Source organism: Camponotus vicinus, unplaced genomic scaffold (genome assembly GCF_025532165.1).
Source record: "Camponotus vicinus isolate PSW18456_S1 unplaced genomic scaffold, iyCamVici1.0 SCAF_11, whole genome shotgun sequence".
Lineage (NCBI taxonomy): Eukaryota > Metazoa > Arthropoda > Insecta > Hymenoptera > Formicidae > Camponotus > Camponotus vicinus.
The window spans coordinates 16,581,605-16,600,864 of record NW_028141947.1 but is presented as its reverse complement, the minus strand read 5'-3'; the positions used below and the strand labels follow the sequence as shown (position 1 = coordinate 16,600,864).

General features: G+C 32.5%; 3 protein-coding genes across 10 annotated transcripts; 2 read left to right on the top strand and 1 right to left on the bottom strand.

Annotated features, from left to right (window-relative positions):
• Positions 1-2: 2 nt before the first annotated feature.
• On the bottom strand, positions 3-5,117 carry Dock (SH2/SH3 adaptor protein dock). 4 transcript variants are annotated; one of them, XR_014435744.1, is made up of 5 exons: positions 4,655-5,116; positions 2,849-3,203; positions 1,250-2,187; positions 514-847; positions 3-392 (listed from the first exon to the last, which is right to left on the bottom strand). XR_014435744.1 is itself a non-coding variant. In XM_083082513.1 (4 exons), exons 2-4 carry the CDS (start codon positions 2,865-2,867, stop codon positions 626-628), a joined length of 1,179 nt encoding a protein of 392 aa, XP_082938639.1. In that variant the 5' UTR covers positions 2,868-3,203; positions 4,655-5,116; the 3' UTR covers positions 3-625. The 4 variants fall into 4 exon arrangements, 3 of the variants coding, with proteins under 3 accessions (XP_082938639.1, XP_082938640.1, XP_082938641.1); XM_083082513.1 differs by having other exon boundaries at positions 3-847; XM_083082514.1 differs by lacking the exon at positions 4,655-5,116 and adding an exon at positions 3,969-4,580 and having other exon boundaries at positions 3-847.
• LOC145961909 (ras GTPase-activating-like protein IQGAP1) lies at positions 4,672-14,299 on the top strand. 3 transcript variants are annotated; one of them, XM_083082500.1, is made up of 20 exons: positions 4,672-5,111; positions 6,229-6,269; positions 6,629-6,722; positions 6,813-7,047; positions 7,159-7,303; positions 7,457-7,614; positions 7,696-7,830; positions 7,932-8,016; positions 8,102-8,193; positions 8,277-8,442; positions 8,521-8,684; positions 9,070-9,204; positions 9,288-9,444; positions 9,530-9,775; positions 9,874-10,037; positions 10,118-10,243; positions 10,322-10,684; positions 10,799-10,963; positions 11,029-11,142; positions 11,226-14,299. In XM_083082500.1, the coding sequence occupies exons 1-20, from the start codon at positions 4,942-4,944 to the stop codon at positions 13,398-13,400; spliced, it is 5,130 nt and encodes a 1,709-aa protein (XP_082938626.1). In that variant the 5' UTR covers positions 4,672-4,941; the 3' UTR covers positions 13,401-14,299. The 3 variants fall into 3 exon arrangements, with proteins under 3 accessions (XP_082938626.1, XP_082938629.1, XP_082938627.1); XM_083082501.1 differs by lacking the exon at positions 4,672-5,111 and adding an exon at positions 5,998-6,153; XM_083082503.1 differs by lacking the exon at positions 6,229-6,269 and having other exon boundaries at positions 4,976-5,111.
• A 477-nt stretch (positions 14,300-14,776) lies between these two features.
• Positions 14,777-17,165, top strand: Xpac (DNA repair protein complementing XP-A cells homolog Xpac). 3 transcript variants are annotated; one of them, XM_083082521.1, is made up of 7 exons: positions 14,777-14,946; positions 15,239-15,290; positions 15,606-15,760; positions 15,955-16,066; positions 16,152-16,276; positions 16,398-16,674; positions 16,761-17,165. In XM_083082521.1, exons 3-7 carry the CDS (start codon positions 15,609-15,611, stop codon positions 16,920-16,922), a joined length of 828 nt encoding a protein of 275 aa, XP_082938647.1. In that variant the 5' UTR covers positions 14,777-14,946; positions 15,239-15,290; positions 15,606-15,608; the 3' UTR covers positions 16,923-17,165. The 3 variants fall into 3 exon arrangements, with proteins under 3 accessions (XP_082938647.1, XP_082938644.1, XP_082938646.1); XM_083082518.1 differs by lacking the exon at positions 15,239-15,290 and having other exon boundaries at positions 14,778-14,946; XM_083082520.1 differs by lacking the exon at positions 14,777-14,946 and having other exon boundaries at positions 14,973-15,290.
• The last annotated feature ends 2,095 nt before the right edge of the window (positions 17,166-19,260 follow it).

Below are 19,260 nucleotides of genomic sequence, written 5' to 3'. Positions count from 1 at the left end.
GATATATTCTATCTCTCTTTTTATGCACACTTAAATACAGTTTATTTACTTAAAAACTTCTAATAAATACAAAATCACAAATGAACACTTAGTCTTTGTTATAATTCAATACCGATAGATCTAGAGTAGAGATCCACTTAATCGTTCATAATTGCATGATAATTAATTATTACTTGATCATTACACTTGCGCAGTCTATATTATATGCAGTTGTAATATATTATTAATTGTAATAACATGGTCGGTTCGCGTATTACAATTACATATGAATATAAAGATATAAGCCTTGTTGTGTTGTCAATTAGTTTCACATAGTTGCCATATTTATGTTTCTTTGTTCGTTTGCTGAGTAGTCTGGAAGCTCCGAGGAGAATGTGTGTGTAAAAGATTCACTTAGAGTAATAAATTATATTTATATATAGATATATGTCACTGTATAAATGGAAAAAACAATCGAGAAACACTAATATACGAGTGTAGACCAATTATATTAATTGTTATGTATAAACGTACGAGATGTGTATGATGATATTGATATTACTAGGCAGGCGTCGCGTATCTTAGCGATACATCTGAAAGCGCATGGACTGTCTTCTTCTTCTTCTTCTTCATGGCACGAATTCATCTAGCAACCGTTGCTACTGGCATTGCCTTTTGGTAATGGGCGTACCAAGTACAACTTTTCACCTTGCTTATTGGTGTAAATTGGCGCCCTCTGGTAATGATCTACAAGCTGGTCTAGTGTGTGGAATTTCCTTTGACCGATGCAATATAGCGCTCCTTCCACGTGTACCCTAAAGTGCTTATTACGTCCTGGTGCTTTCAAGGATACCGAATAGTCGCCCATCTAAAAATTGACAATAATGAGCAAGCTTATAACGACAAACCATCTCATATGTTTGTATTATATATATGTTTTATATTTTTGTATTATATGCATTCTTTATGGGTATAATGAACTGGAGCAATTATATTACCAAATTATATTACCAAATTTTTAGTAAATTTTCAAACATTAAATTTTCCTTAAATATTCTTTTTCAAGCAGAACTTGATTCTTAATTATTTATATATAAAGCAGCAAAATAGGATAAATAGAAGGACACAATGTAAATATACACAGATTAGCTCTTAAAATGTAAACTTTCGACTGAGATATAATTCATTTCGGCAAGACGTTTCTAGAGTTGACTAAACGCGAAATATTTTGATTTAATTGCGACAACAATCGCATTCATCTTATACTTACGTTGGTTTCGCTATCCCTGATTAGGAAATCTCCATCGTGGCCATGTTGATTGAGCAGTGTATCGCATTGCGAACGTGTAATACTACCATAGTACCAGGGTTTACCGACGAGATGCGGCCGATCACCTGGGTCCGGCCTCCGTTCGAGGGAATCTCCTTGACTTATCTCACTGCTCGTCATACCGCGTTCGCGATACGGTTGCGTCAAGTATTCGCTGAGCTCTTGAAGATAATTGCGCGGCACCAATCCGACCTGTCCCTGGCTGTTTCTCGCCTTGTACCATTCCGGATCCGCCGGTGGACGATCGAGGATCTCGAGACGATCGCCTTTCTCGAACGATAACTCCTGATCATTGTTGGACGAGAACGAGTAAAGAGCCACCACGATATCGAGCACATTCTCGGCCATCGCGTACGTGTGCAGCGTGTCGTCGGCATCGCCCTCCTCCTGGGTGTAATTCGACGGAAACCAGCCAGCTTGGGTGCCGCTTTGGCCTCGCCACCAACCATCGTTGCTCTTCTCGAGTATCAGAATTCTAGTGCCCTTCACGAGGGATAGCTCGTCAGCTTGCTGTGCCTGATAATTATACTTGACAACCGCGGTGCCGATCGCTTCGCTCGGATCGGCCGGTAGACGTCGTGCCATGATGGGTGACTCAACCGCACGAGACGGCGAGTTACTGGATGGCAACGTCTTAGAGCCGGAACCCTTCTTAACTTTCTTCTTAATACTGTCGAACAACGAAGGCTTCTCCTTCTTAACATAATTGCTCGGCACGTATCCCGCCTGTCCCCTCGCACTTTGCACTCGCCACCAATGTTTCGAATCGTCCAGTAATAGATAACGATCATTCTTACGTAAATCTAGTTCCTGGGCGCCCTGTGCTCCGTAATCATATTTGGCGACAACGTAACATACGTCGTCTTGACTCGTCTTGCCTGAAATGTATCATGATTATTATAACACATATTGGTAAAAAAGATGCATGAGTAAGAAATCATTGTGTTAAATTAATTTCTCCTCTTCTTAACGTCAATAATATGTATAAATTATCAATCATCACTTTCATTGCATCTTATTTCGTTTATATAATTTGTAAATATTAATAATTTATATGTATTGTATAACTTAGTGAAATGATTATAACAAAAGATCATCAGGTTGATGTACTACTTTTGATAACAGAAGAAATAAAATCAAACTTACTATTCTTAATTTCATCACTCTACTTACACACACACACACATACACGCACAAGTACTATATTTGTTTGTATAGAAACAGTAACATGTACTTTATAATTTTATGTAACAAATATCACGATCGATATAAAATCAATAATTTATACAGTAATCAATTATGTAAATTAAGTATAAAATTATACGTAAATGAATAAAAGTCTCGATATGTTTTTCGAAAAGTTTGTAAAATATACATAGGACTAAAATTATAAATTTACAAAATATATACATGGAATTTAAAAATTAAACAAATCATCATCAAGGTAATAGACTTATATAGACCTGATGAACTTTATCGATACCTTGAATAAAAAGAAATTTACATACAAAGCAAAGCATACGAAAAAATAAAACGTACCATGCTTCATGGCTGCCATGTGCGAAAAAATAAATACATATATATGTATATATGTATGTATATATATATGTATATATATGATGTGTATATATATATATAGATATATATATACGACGATATATTATATATATATGTATTTAAATTTATATGTACAGCTGAGAGTGTGGCGTGAGTAGCTGCTACTCACGTACTACTTCAATAAATCTTAAGTCTTGTACAGAGTCGATGGCGTGAGTGCAGCAGGCATTCATTACTTTATTTTTGCTTTTTTTTGTTCAGTGCTGATGCACCTGCTGATTTCTTTGGTCAGAATCCATTGCTCTCAAGGGTAGCGCAAGCAAGTGCATTACCAACACTTTGGAAAAAATAAAATAACAGTCATTAGCATAAGATTATTAGACAAGTTTGATAAAATTTTATTTTTTTATCATAATATTATATTTAAAATACATATTAATATGCACATTAATAGAGTGAGACCATTTAACTTTTCACAGAATGTAACATTTGTAAGTTTTATAAAGATCCATAATAATTTTATGATTTCGCTTATATTAGTAACAATGTTCAGAGATATTTGAATGTGAAGTCACATAGCGAATATTAAACAGACTTTTATTTTGATAAAAATGACAAAAATAATTGTAGATTGTTACACTAAGCGACTCACCCTATATATATGCCTATTTATTTTTCAAAAATCTTTATCTCCCTAAATGTGCAATATATTTCATGATTGGAATAATAATAACATCTGTTTGTGATAAATATACATTCTAATAGCAAAATTAGTTAAACTTATATATATAACTCAAATTAATAATTAATAACATTGAAAACCAACTGGGAAAATATCATAAGCAATGCATAAATCAATAGCTATATCTTAGTGCTTATCCTTCATTCATAAATTAAATAAGTTAATATAAAAATATTCTTTATACAAAGTACATGTGATCTGTATTCTAGTATTATATTATATATATGCATGCGATATAACAAATATATAACTACATATATACAACTCAAGCTATATAATTAACAGCATGAAGAATATAATGTCTAACTAATATACTTGTCAATATTGTGAAACTTTTGTAAGAGCTTTATTGAAGCAAACCTGTCATGAGCAATCAATTAAGATTTAGAATACAAGTGCATTTCTTGGACTAAATAAAAATACACAATAATGTGGACATTTCCGGGCCTCCTTCTCCTCTGTTCTATCTTGTACGTCGAGAAAATTTTCTCAATATCCCGAGAGGAAGATGTACGATCCAAACAATTTGTATATCGATTGAGAAAGGAGAAAGCAATTCGGCATCGAAAAAAAAAAGCAAGTGTCCTATATAAGACTAGGTGCATGAAATAAACCGATGACGCTAAAACCCCAGCTGACTCGAATTTTGTCCCTCGTAAACATCGAACACATAATCCAAGGAAACGCGACGAAGAGACTCGAGGAAAAATATGAAATCATAGGTGCGAATACGAGGCTCGTGTCGCATATGCGCATATCGAAGTCACCACCTCCACGTTCGCGTCAACGGAAGCGCCGGCGATTCTCTCGGAAAGGGACAATATCGCCGAGCGAAATTAGTCATAGACATGGCACAAATGACTCTAAGCGAACGAGCGATCGCTGCTCTAAAAGGCTCGTCTGCTCCTCTCTCTCTCTCTTTCCCTCCCTCTCTCTCGAGAGAAAGAGAAACAGGCGAGAGACGTGACACAACCTACGCGCTACGAATCGTGCGAGGAGCGCAAAAAGCGGGGAAACGTACACATATGAGGGTCGGCCGAACTTACCGATTTTTAAACTTGACATATTCCTGCATAAAGCTTTTGGGATCTTACGTCGTTACAGGGCTTGTTTTCCCCCACCCCGAGCCGCAGCCATGAACGACCGGAGCGGTACCTACGTACCGGGGGGGCTCGTGTGCGTTTCTCCGTCACTCTCTTTCTCACTCTCTCTCTCTCTCTTTCTCTATTACTGACAGAAGCGGGGAATCAGGAAAGCAGGAAAGCGCCACGTTCCATCCGCCTTCGATCGTGCTCGTTGTCGGCGAGAAGAGGCGACCGCGCACCAAGAGACCATGCACCGGGTGGCCCACGAGCGATCGGGTGGTATATCGCACGCGGATCACCGCCCTTGCAACTCGCGCGAGAGCAGACCCGAACCCGAAGCGACGTTCACGGCGCTGATTTGCGGCCGCGCGACCCCTCCCGCACGAAGGACAGACCCACCCTTAGGCCGAAGATGCACGTATGTATGTGTGCGTATGCATGTACCGGGGGTAAGCGGCGTATCCATCGGTTGGCGTCGCGAGCCCTCCGTCCGGCCGGGCCGCCCGCCGCGCCATCTCGCGACGAGAACTCGATACTCTTTCGGGTAGAGACCCTCTAATAAGGGCTGCGTTCAGAAACATCACCCGAGTGCCCCCGGGTATCATTTTATCCTTGTTGTTCACCAAGGCCCATATTCTGAATCCTCTTTTATCGATAAAAGTGCCTCTAAAAGTGGCATATAAGCCTTCTGATTGGCTACAGGCCGCTTTTAGGAGCACTTTTATCGATAAAAGAGGATTCAGAATATGGGCCCAAATGTTAAACAAGGATAAAATGATATCCGGGTACACTCGGGTGATGTTTCCGAACGCAGCCAAGAGACTGGCCATCGAGGGACCACTTTTGATTGGTCCGCCATTTTCTAGGTAACTCCCGTTCGTATTCAAATTTTAATTACTCTATTTTGAATATAAATGATATTTATTAATAATAAATATTATAGATAAATAGTGAAATTTTAATAATGATCTATATATATATATATATATATATATATATATATATATATAAGAAATATTATATATATATAAATTATAATAATAAATTTTATTTAAATTTAAATATTAATATTAATATTATAAATAATAATAATTAAATTATAATGATAAATTTTATTTTATTTAAATATTAAATATGAAAAATTATTTTGACACGTACTTTTTAGAAAAATTTTAAAATTAGTATTTTTAAATATTTCTATAGTAATGTAAATATTGTAGAAATACTAAAAACTAATTTTTTAAAATTTTATAAATAATATAATATGTCATAAAAAATGTAAAATAATATAATTTTTTCGGGTACATTCGGCGTTCTTCGCTTCCGTCGTTTTCCCCTTTCTTTTCCGATGCCATCTAGGTACTCGGGATATACACCGTGACTGTTTGTTCCGCATCGTTGGCAGCACTGCCGTCAGTGCTGCCCCCCGCGGAAAGATAAATTTGAATTCGAGATAACAGGTAACGTATCGTCCGATTTGTTTTTCACCTGTTGCGCTCGCCGGCTTTTCGCGTGTGACAGTTGTTCGTTCTCAGAATGATCGACGCGGCTGACGTTTCGACGGAGGATGGAAAAGGTGAGGAAACTGTCATCTGGAGTCTCGTTTCGTTATATTAATTAATAGTAAATATGTATCTCCGCGTTCTCTTGTGCGAACAAATCACGGAATCTCTATAAATACTCGTTAGTTTCCGAGGGTCAATAAATATTATGAACAAATTTAATGAATTTTACACTTATACACGTATAATTAATTATAATCATGCACGTGTATGTATGTATGTGTTGACTATTTGGAAATAGCAGAGATAAATAGTGCTTTGGCACAAACATTTCTGTGACATTGACATTACAAAGAGACAATTTAAATGGACGATCCATATTTTTCTTGTATGATGTATTCTGAACACTTACGCTTGCACAAATGCATTTTAGAGGAAGATGTGGGGAAATCTGTGGAGAAGATAGATGAACAACGCAGAAAAACACTGGCATACGAGTATCTCTGTTATCTGGAAGGAGCAAAGAAGTAATATATTAGTACAATAAAGATATATTTTAAGTATAATTTTTCTAAAGTAAAAAGAAATGAGTAATTTATGAAAATTTCCATTTGCAGATGGATGGAAGCTTGCTTGAGAGAATCGTTACCACCAACAACTGAGCTGGAGGAAAATCTCCGTAATGGAGTATATCTGGCTAAACTCGCTCATTTTATGGCACCTAATGTTTTATCATTGAATAAAATCTATGATATTGAACAGCGTAGATACAAAGCTGTAGGATTGCAATTTCGTCACACTGATAATATAAATCATTTTCTGAAATGCTTGGCATCTATGCAATTACCATTGGTATATGTTTATATAATAACCATATAAGTAGAGAGTTTAACATTATTAGTATAATACAAATATGTATTCTGCTTATATTGATGCATTTATTGATATAATTGCCTTTTACAGACATTCCTACCAGAAACAACAGATATATATGACAAGAAGAATATGCCACGAGTGATATATTGCCTTCATGCCCTTAGCACACACTTATTTAAATTGGGAAAAGCACCACCAATGCAAGATTTGTATGGAAAAGTAAATTTCTCTGGTATGTATTCTCTTCTTTGTTCTCTGCAATATTATCTAGAAAATACAAGGATATTAAAACAAAATAAATATTAAAATATTTGTGTGAAAGACAAGAAGATATTTATAATTATATTCTTATATAATTTTATAACAATTATTGTTTTTTTTTTAGATGAAGAAATAGATGCAGTCAGTAAAGAATTGCAGAAATATGGCATTCAACTACCTCCTTTCCAAAAAATAGGAGGTTTATTGACAAACAGTATTGCTACAGACACAGCTGCTCTTCATGCTGCTGTGATTGCAATTAATCAAGCTCTAATAGATAATGTACGCTCGTTTTATTTTATTTACAAAGTAATTCTTTTATACAAAGTAAGTTGCATGATATCAATTAATTTGTATTTCCAGGATAATGATAAAGTTCTCTACACACTTCAAAGTACAGAGGCACAATTAAATAACATCAAATCTGTTTATATCAAAGAATATGTCGAAGCATTATTGGCTGCTAAAATTGCAAAAACAGAGACATCGCTAAACAGAGTATGTGATTGTACACTTGCACAATTTTATATGTTTATATTCACATTTAATACTTTTTATTAATTTTTCATTAATTTTTCTATTGTTGCAATGCTACTCAGTCCCTCAATGACAGTTATGTAGCAGATGTATATGATGAGCTATTAACACAAGCAGAAATACAAGGACACATTAATTATGTGAATGGTGAATAAATATTATGAAATTTAAATTTTGATAATTATTGCAAAATTGTATTTGACTTAGTTTGTTATGATAAAATATATTTCAGCTTCCTGTGCCCTGAAAGTCATTGTTTCATCTGTATTGCATAATGATGCTGATTTAATAGCTGCTTTAAGGGCACCAGTATTACCCTTTAAGGTATAGGAAGATGTATATTTTCGAATATAATTATATTTGTATATTAAAAAGCTTTAATTAATGTTATAAGTATTATGTCACAGAATATAGCTTCTGAGAATGTTGAAGATTACAAGGAACAACTCATGCTGGTGTTGAGGGAAGAGCCGTGCAATGACATATATGCATCTGAAAACATTCAATACTGGATAGATACATTTCAGAGTGCGATTGACAAAGGAAACGAGAACGCGCAGCGACGCCGCAAACGTTAATATTATTTAACAAAATTTCTATAAATAATTTCTTTTAAATGGATATTGAATAGAATCCTAATTTATATTACAGAAGAAAACACTGTAAAACTGCTGAACATGGCTTTAGAATCTGCAGATCAAGAGAAATTTTATGAAATTTTGCAAAGTCCATATTTGGAAATCTCTCATTACATTGACGAATATGCGGTTCCATTGTACTATCAGGAGATGAAAGACGATCGTATAGAATCTCATGTAAGTTCATACATATGTAATCTTTCTTAGAAATGAACAGAGTAAAAATCTTATGCAATATGAAATTTACATTTATTTTACATGAAAAGCTTCTATTTTTTTTGTTAATTTTTGTAAATCTATTTAATTACAAAGTATTGATTAATTTTTTTTCCACAATTGAGCGAATACAGAATATTAAAAAGCTCATATAATAAATTAATTTAGCTTAAATTTATGTATTTAAAAGTGTTTCAATTTTGATTTTTTGTAAAATCTAAAAATTCGAAAATTGAAAACATTTTTCTCAAAATTCAACAATATAAATAAATACTATCATTTTTTTTATTTATACTGTTATGGCAATTAATTTTTCCACTAATAATGACGATTTTGTTTCTGACAGACTGATCTCACTTATAATGACATAGTGGCTAGTGTACGTTTGCTACCCCTTATAGCTGCTATTACCAAAGCAGTGGACATGGAAAATCCAGATTTCGTGTATGAGAAGCTGTCGAATCCTGATGTATATTTACCTGTAAGTATACACAAAACTATTATTATTTTTACTAATATATATTGAAACAAGCTATATTTTAACATAGTACTATAATCTCACAGGGATTGGACGAATTTAATAAGATAAAGTATGCTCAGTCACTAGCAACGCTTCGGCAGGTAAAGCTTAAGACGTTCCAAGAATGTTCTTTATTAACTTATAGCGATATTCAACAATGCATCTATTCGGTGAATACAGAATGCGACGAGGATTTCGAAGGTACAATAAAAATATCGCACTAATGATATATATGTGACAACATTTTTATATATTAATAAAAATTAATATAACTTTCTTTGAACAGTTATAAAGATTTTACAGCAGATAAATCAAGCTGTAGCAGCAAACGATCATGAGACTATGATGAGAGCTTTGGAAATGATAACCGACAAGTATAATATACCCAAATTTTCGCACGATCCTTTTCTTTACTTGAATAGGTTGAAGAAACGTTTAATTGAAAAAAAATTTGATGGATCTGAATTATGGTTGGATGATATTGAAACTGTAGCAAAGACAGTTGCATCAGAAATGGAACAAATCGAAAACAGTACGTCAAAACCGATCACAGTCGTTGATTATTAACTTAAAATTTATCATGTAATAGATAGAAATTATTTTAATTTATTTGATTATATATATTTATAGTGACTAAATTTCTGTACAATATCAACACTTATGTGCAAGACGATAATATGACAGAAGCTCTTGAGTGCTGCAAAAATTTTGATGGGATTAAAAATTTCAAAGATCTTTCCAAAGAATGTCAAAAGAGATGTTTTCTAGCATTACAACAATTACAAAAGCGGAAGGTATAGGATATTTTTTTTTATAGAAAATACAATATATATTTTGCATAATTATAATCATTATCAATATATTTTAATCATAGCACAATATGTATAATTGTCCATACATGACCAACGAGAAAAATGAAATCTTGAAAGATAAAAATTATGCATGTTATTATCCTGCAGATATTAAAAAAATTCACCATCTCACTATAAATGACATAAACGTATGTATGTGTTCTTTCTGAGTTTTATGCTTAATTAAAAATATACATCGCTAACAATCCTCCATTTTATGCTTATAGGAAACAATTGAATCTATTATAATAGAAACAGGTCAGAAAAATTATACAGCATATGATGAAAAATTATTTATTAGACTTCAAGCTTGGATTAGAGGATATTTATTACGTAAAAAGATTGTTGACAAATATGCTTATATTAATGATAATATAAAAAGTATAATCATGATACAAGCATGGTGGAGAGGCATCAGACAACGTAAACAATATCATAAATTGCTGAAAGAAAAAGAATTAAATGCATTACATCACAATCAATTATTAAATGCAAAAACAAATCATAAAAATAATAAATTACATCAGAATAAGTTATCAAATATTAAAGAAAATAATAAGAATGATAAATTAAATCGATATAAGAAACAGGTATATAACCACATTCAATATATTGTAGAAACACAGACTCTTCTTAGAATTTAATTTTTGACTAAGTATTTTAATAAATTGCATTTCTTATCATAAAATACTTTTAAATTATAGGAAGACAAAATAATAAAGATACAAGCTTTATGGCGTGGCCGAGCATCCAGAAAAGCTTTTCACTCGTTACTGCGCTCAGAGAAACCGTCATTCCCTGTGGTCAGGCATTTTTCGACAGTATTAGGTTTCAGCGCAGAAGATTACGACAAGGATCTAGAATTACAAGTATATTTTCACATTATTTACACATATTACTGTATTAAATTTGCTCTCATGACTGTTTGTTTTAGAAATTGAAGCACGAGGTCGTTCAATGTATAAGGCACAATCAGAATTTATCAGAGCACTTGAATAACATGTATATTAAAATAGGATTATTGATACAGAACAGAATAGCATTACAGGTATATTTCCTCCAGAATCAGGTACATTTAATCAATTATATCATCAGAATTTTAACTAAAGCATCTCCCATATATTTATGTAGGATGTAGTAGCGCATGGAAAGAGTCTGGATACTCTTGCGAAGGAACAAAACGTGAACAAAAATCAAAATACCTTATGCGATCCCGCCGCAACACCACAGAAGGGTCTCAAATCGTTAACGAAAGAAGGTCGTAAGATGTTGGAGGGTTATCAACACCTGTTTTATGCGTTGCAAACAAATCCACAATATTTGTCCAAGCTGTTATATTTACCGCCTAGTAACAAATCCAACAAATTATTCCTGAAGAACATTATTTGGACACTATTTAATTTTGGGTCGAACACAAGAGAAGACTATTTGTTATTGAAACTCTTCGGTTATGCATTGAAGGAGGAAATCAAGTGCAATTGTCATCAGCCTTCCGACGTATTGACTGGCAAGCCGCTGGTTCGCGAGATGGTAGTTAACTACGCGAAACAGTTTAATGGTCAGGCATCATTGAAGCAAATTGTCGGTCCATTGATCGAGAAGGTTTTGGAGGAAAAGGATTTATGTATGGAGACAAATCCAGTAGATATATACAAACTCTGGCGAAATCAGCTGGAAATGGAGTCTGGCAAGTCTCTGGATATGCCTCACACGGTGTCTCAGGAGCAGGCGTTGAAACATATCCCGGTTCAGGAATTGCTCACAAGAGCGATAAATCAATTGAAGAAGATCTCTCTCGAGTTTCTCAACAGAATAACAAAGTCCCGTGATTTGATCCCTTATGGGATGTTATATGTATCAAAGGTCCTCTACAGTTCGCTGATGGAGAAGTTTCCGTTTGCTCCCGAAAAAGATATCTTGAAGGCTGTTGGTAATTTGATTTATTACCATTTCATTAATGCTGCAATTGTAGCGCCGGATACCTTCGATATCGTTACGTTGCCGGTCGATAGATCCTTGTCCTCCTGCCAAAGGAAGAATCTAGCCAGTATAGCTAAGGTATTGCAATTCTCCACTTCGAAGAAGGGTTTTGGCGAGGAGGCACCACACTTGGAATGTTTGAACCCCTTTATAATTGCCTGCCATGAAAAATTCAAAGACTTCTTTCGATACTGCTGTCAAGTAGAGGACCTCGAGGACCACTTCGACATTCATGAATATACGGAGGCCACACTTATACAAAGTCCAGAGATATGCGTATCTTTGCAGGAAATATGCGAAATACACGCCTTGATGTTGAGATACGAAGACATGATAGCGCCGGATCCATCCGATCCTTTGCACGATTTGTTGGATGATCTTGGTCCGGTACCGACTGTAGCATCGTTACTAGGAATATCTAATGCGGTGTACGAGACAAATTTAGCGCGATATAGCAAGCAAGAGGTATGCCTGGTATTGACGAACAAATTTCAAGTACCACGAAATGACGACACGAATCTGAACAATCTCTTCGTGAAGACAAAAGAGTTGCTCGTCTCGGTTATTTCACTTTTAAAAAAACCAACTCTGATAGAATCTTTGGAGATCACTTCTTCTCCAATGTGCGCGAGGTTCGATCATTCATCCATGTCGGCGACATTTCGTGAGAGTTCGTCTATAAATGATTGCAAGATGCAATTGCGCGCATATCTCAACAAACTCGAGCTAGAAGGATGGGTGACTCGCGCGGACGGTTATCAAACAATCGTGACCGCGATAGCGAGGGATATTTGCAACAAGAACAAGTATCGCGTCGCAAGAGACAAGGAATTGCAGACGCTGCGCGCGACCAAGATGCGATTGGACGAGAAGACGAGATATTATCAGGAGCAAGTCGAATTCTATAACGAGTACATAAGAGGTTGCCTTCAGAATCTGCACAGAGGGAAGAGTTCACTTCGCGCATATCAAGCGATGCAGAAGGATACTCATACTTTGAGCAAACTGCGAACCAAAATGATGATCAAGTATTCAGCCTGGAAGCTGCAAGAGAAGGGCGTGCTGATGGAGATCGATCAGACACTGAGTCCAACGGAAATGAAAAACGTAATATTTGAGATAAGCCCGACAGAGCGCAACGGCGTTTTCTCTGTGCGCTGCAAGTTTATGGGCGTTGAGATGGAAAAGCTCGACATTAGTATACAAGAATTGCTCGAGCTGCAATACGAGGGTCGCTCCTGCATGGATATGTTTGGCAGAGCGAAAGTCAACGTAAACCTACTCTTGTATTTATTAAATCGGAAATTTTATGGCAAGAAAAATTGAAGGAATTACTTTCATCGTCGGCGCGTCCTTCTGTAACATCGCCAAAATTCAGAAGAATACGCGCATTAAACGTGCAATTAATTGCCAGCACGTGTTCAGAATGCGGAGATAGTATTTTATCACCATGACAAATAATTAAAAGTATTCTTTCAAGATTATTTCCGTGATCGTCAATACACTTTAATACGCAAAATATATACATATATAGTATGTGAGATATGGAAGTTTACATGATAAGTTTTATTTTTCCATCAAAATGAGGCAATTCAAATTGTTTCCTCTTCGCGATTCTGCGAGCACAAGTGTTATTTACGATGAATAGAATAAGAGAAATCGATATATTTTATAATTTTATATATCTTCTAGATATTATTTGAAAGATATATATATTAGCTTATCACACCGTTTGTATCTATTTTTTATTTCACGCGATGTTTTTCTATTAATCGAATAGTTTATGAACACTATTAATGCGGTACTTTTATAGAATAATTTCACAAATGATATAAATTCTCTATATAATGTGTGTCTGTCTTTTTAAGAGCAATCTATCTAGTCTATGACACAGCATGCATTTTGTAAATAATTGTATACGTGAATATTCAAAATATCGATACAAAATCGAATATTCACAAATACAGTTATAGTATTCGAAATATCAATGCAACGGAAACTTGACAATGATTGTTTAACATCATGTATATAGAGTCTGAGTAAATTTATTCAACTCTTGATTGTGAGTATGTGACTCTACAATGTAGACGTAAGAAGCTATTATTTCAAATTAAACTTTTGATCGATATTGTAATATACGGTTTTAGGTCTTGGCAATAGAGAAAGAATAAGTTTTAATTGTTATTAATTGTAATAAATATGCGTTTTATGCTTTATTTTAACCATATTACGCGTGTTTTTTCCATATGAATCTGAATTCGATTATTAATCAAAATATTTGAACGGACATTCAAAGCTTTAAAAATTAATGGAGAATAATTTAGCCTGTTAATACATATATCGACAGACAATAAATTAGTATTAATTTTAAATAATAGATAGAGAGCTACTAAAAAAATCTACAATTTCTCTAAAGATGCTATTTATGTAAAAAACTAGTTTAAAATTTTTTTCAAAAAAATAACACTAATTAAATGTTTTTCAACGAAATATTTTTTAAATTTCTATAAATAAAGCAAATTCTTTTTTAATTTTACGATTTATATCTTTGTCACTCATCAACGAGCACAGATGTCTAATGTCAACTAGTCACGTGTATTTCAAGTGCATAAAGTGCAAGTGGAGATACCTCTCTAGTGGATAACTAAAGATCTATTCGTGATGTTTACACCTTCTACACTTAAATTCGTCGCTCTAGGCTCTAGTATATTTTCGATAGTAAACAAACACGAATTAGCACAAATATGTCCGAGAATTCTGCTTAGCGGAAAGTTTACATCGATATTTTTATTACAGACAAACTGAACCTCTTTGGCAGCGTTCTTTTTCGTTGCACGTTATAGGTTTTTATTTATTTTTAAATTCAAAGCTGGTGAGTAAAAATTTCGTTATTAATACAAATAAACAAAAGCAAAGCAGATTGCGTAGAATTGGTTAGGGAGAACAAAAATGCGCTCGCTTAAAATTGTATGATTTCACGTTAAGAACGGACAAGGTTGTTTAAAATGTACTTTCAGATTTTTTTTACCCCGAATTATGCAGTTATTTTTTCCCATTATAACGTAAAAGTTTTTAAATGCTAACATGTGAGATAATCGTTATTTATTGGAACATTTAAAAAAACATACAAAGGCCGGTATTCATAGTCCGTTCTTATATTTAAGATCGTCTTAAGAACCCATTCAACCAATCAATGACCGCATTGCAGCTATTTGAGTAAGATAAAGTATATTTGTAATATTATTTTCCAAATAAAAAATATATTTTAGATAGATTTTTAGAAGTTTGCCTGGAAAACTCTTTTGCATAATGAAAACGTCATCTTAGACAATTTTTAGATAAGATGACATATATTTTTCATCTAAGATAAAGATAAAGATACATTGTATTTCTTCATCTAGTTAAAGATAAAGATGATCCATTTCTTTATCTAGATAATTATCTAGATAATTTTATCTAGATACCAGCAAACACTGTATATATATATATGTAACTAATATAAAATATATGCATGCAAATTTAATATTTTAGAGAATGGCTAGCACGACAGCTGTAAGTATAGAAAATAATTCAACTAAAAATGGTAGCACAGATATGGAAATACAACTTAAAGAACGAGCTGAAAGGAATCGTCAGAGAGCACTTTTGTTAAAAAAATCCAAAATCGTAACTCACCCATATGCAAGGTAATATATATCAAACATATGACAGAATATACGACAGAATTATATGATAGTATAATAGAATCGTTTTTTTTTTTTCAACAATAAGGTCTTTATAAAAATTTTACATAAAATTAATTTATTATCTTCAAAAGTATGTTTGAGTAATATTCTTATTGTAATTAATTACATGGTAATTAATAACATGGTTGCTATAGAGAAAATAGTGAGTCTGTAAAAGGAAGATTATTAAAAGTTCAAGGGCAGCGTGTTATTGATAGCGGTGGAGGTTTCCTGATAGAAGAAAATGATGAATTGGAACAACAAATGGTATATACATTATATAAATATGTATATCTTTGTACATGATCATACATCATTCTTATAGTGCTTATAATATTGCATATTTAATTAGCTGAAAATTAGAACTGAGCCAGAACCTGTTATTGGTAAATTTAACGAGTGTGAAGAATGTCAACAGAAATTTGGAGATTCGTATCTTTTGCAAACGTTTGATCTGGCTGTTTGTGATAATTGCAGGTAAGATAATAGAAAATGTTTAAGAGAGACGGAGAATAATAATTCCCTTAAATCTTAACCACTTTTTCTGCGTATCTATTAATAATCCTCAAAAATCGCAATTATTATATCATTGCTCTAGAGATAAAGAGGGAAAGCATTCTTTAATTACCAAGACAGAAGCTAAACAAGAGTACTTACTGAAAGATTGTGATCTCGATAAGCGAGAGCCAACGCTGAAGTATATCATGCGAAAGAATCCTCACAATATGAATTGGGGCGAGATGAAATTGTATCTTCATTTGCAGATAGAGCAAAGGGCTTTAGAAGTCTGGGGTTCGGAGGAGAACCTGCTCAAAGAGAAAGAAATCCGCGATATAAAGCGGGAGGGAGCCAAGATTAAAAAATTTAACAAAAAGGTACCTTATCCTTATGGATTATGAGATTTTAATGTATATTACATCTTTTGATGCTAAAAAAAGGTTTATCTTTCATGGGAATAAAGATCAAACAGCTGCGAATGCAAGTGAGAAGCTCATTATACGATAAGACGACAAAAGCATCTCATACTCATAAGTTTGGGGAAGATACATACAATGAAGAGGATGATACGTATACACATACTTGTACAACGTGCGGTTATGAAGAAACATACGAAAAAATGTGAACATTCGAATATCGTACGCAGTAGAGTTTACGAATTAATGTATATTTAATCAATTTATACGAAGATATCATTTTTACTCGAATACGAACTTATAGAATAAGTCTCTCAAAATCAGTTTTTCTTTCGAAAACTTGTTTACGGCTGTGCATGTGATATTTGTACCTTATTGAGGAATATTTGATTCATACATTTCTTATTATTTTACAAAATGAAGTTCAATAAAGCAGTTTATCTTATGTACAATTATATGTTTTTTTTACCATTAAGAATTTTTATTACATGCTTTATAAACATCAAGATAATTAATATTTTTCAAGTTAAATTTTTTTTATACTTCATCAAGTCACCTATGCATATTCATCAAATTTTTAAATTAGTTTTCCAATGAACAATCAATTTTTTTCACAAATTATACATTAAATAAGTTATTTTGTAATAATTTTGTAATAAAATAGGAAAAATAAACATTCAACATATTACTATAAATGAAAGTAAAATATATAATTTTCTTACATTTAAACATTTTCTATTTCTTTATAAAACACAATTTTACTTTCCTATTTCTTCAACGAGTAAATTGAGTAAATTGACATACAATTTGTAAGGTTTCAATATCGAAACCAAAAAGTAATAAATTAGAGCCTTAAATAATTAATTTTTATGTACTATCCCGATAAAATATTATAAATTATGATTATTATAAAGTATCATAACGAGTTACGATAAATCAGAAAATGGGGTCAAGTTTTTAGAAATCTGGTCAAACATTTGAAAAATGTTGATTGAGAAAATACAGAGTTAGTAATATTGCACATAAAACAAGAAATAAAGAACATTATGGCATTAATTAGGATCTTTTAATTAAAGAATCTTTTCTTATACAAAGCGATATTATATCCTTCTGACTTTTGAAAATTTGTAATAATATATATTTTTTTGAAGATTCCAATATATATATATTTAAAAAAATTTTTTTTTTAAGTAAAGAACGAATTTCTTTAAAATTGCATCAAATTGCAAATGGATACAATAATATAGTAGAATATTCTAAATTAATTTAAAAAGTTTTATATGATTTATTATGTAAAATATCATTTATTAATAAAACAATATCATATTTAAACAAAATTCGATAATTTTTTTGGATAGATAAAAAATATAAATTTTATTGTACACAGACTTTTGTATATTATCTATAATATTATTTATAATATATAGAAGTCTGTGGTTCGTACTCATAATAGCTTCTTTATTGTACACTATGTTTAAAGTTTATTCATAATTATTGTATATATGATGATTAATTTCTTCTTGTTTTACAAATGATTTTCGACACATATTTGTCATTTTTTAATGTCAATATTATAATACAAAGTGTATAATCTTAAAAGTAAATCTTAGGAGTAAATTTTAAATAGATCTCTTTTTAATACAAAGCAATGATCTTTCATATAACAAAGATTTAATGATTATGTACATCTTGGAAGCATATAGGTTCTAATGAAAAATTAATTAAAGAAGATATCGTTTCAAAAATTGTATTTATCCTATCTATCTATAATATATATAATTGAACATATAATTTTTAATTAAGTTTTTGATAACATTCGATGTAACATAACACAATAACTAAATTTACGAGGTATTTAAGAAGCCTACAGATTCAGTTCTTTTCAGCGCATTTCTACTTTATTAGTTTTAATGATTGCATAAAAACAATTATTTCGTACATGTCAACTTTATATCTTTATTTTCTTGAAACAGTCGCGCGCGTTACCTTTTTACTTACGCACATCTTTACACGCATAAAAATATAATAATTACGCAAAACCTATCTGATAATTCTATCTAATTATATCTATTTCCAGTTTTTCAATTTTTTCTCATGCATTTGGATATATTTTATTTCCTTTATTAACTTTATTAATTAAAATTCTATGTTACTTTTCAGAAGACATTACTCAAGCGATACTTGCGACGACATAAAAAGCTAGTATTTGAATTAAATTTTATTTAATTCTCTTATTCTCTTTGTCTTGCTATTCATTATCGCAATATAAGTGAATATATACAACTGAGCATGTTTGGTTCTTCAAGTAAGTCTAAATAATAATTCAAGAAAAGTCTGAAGATAGACGATTTACGTAACTTTTAATTGAGACCTAAAACAGCTGGGAAAATATGTTATCGTTATTGCACAAATCTTTGAAGTCTATCAAGATAAATATGATTTCGTTTGGGATCCTACATTATATGCAATGAAATGAACGATTTGAAAATTTCAATTTAAGCATTATTATAAAATAATAATAATATGCAATTATAAGCAATAATATAA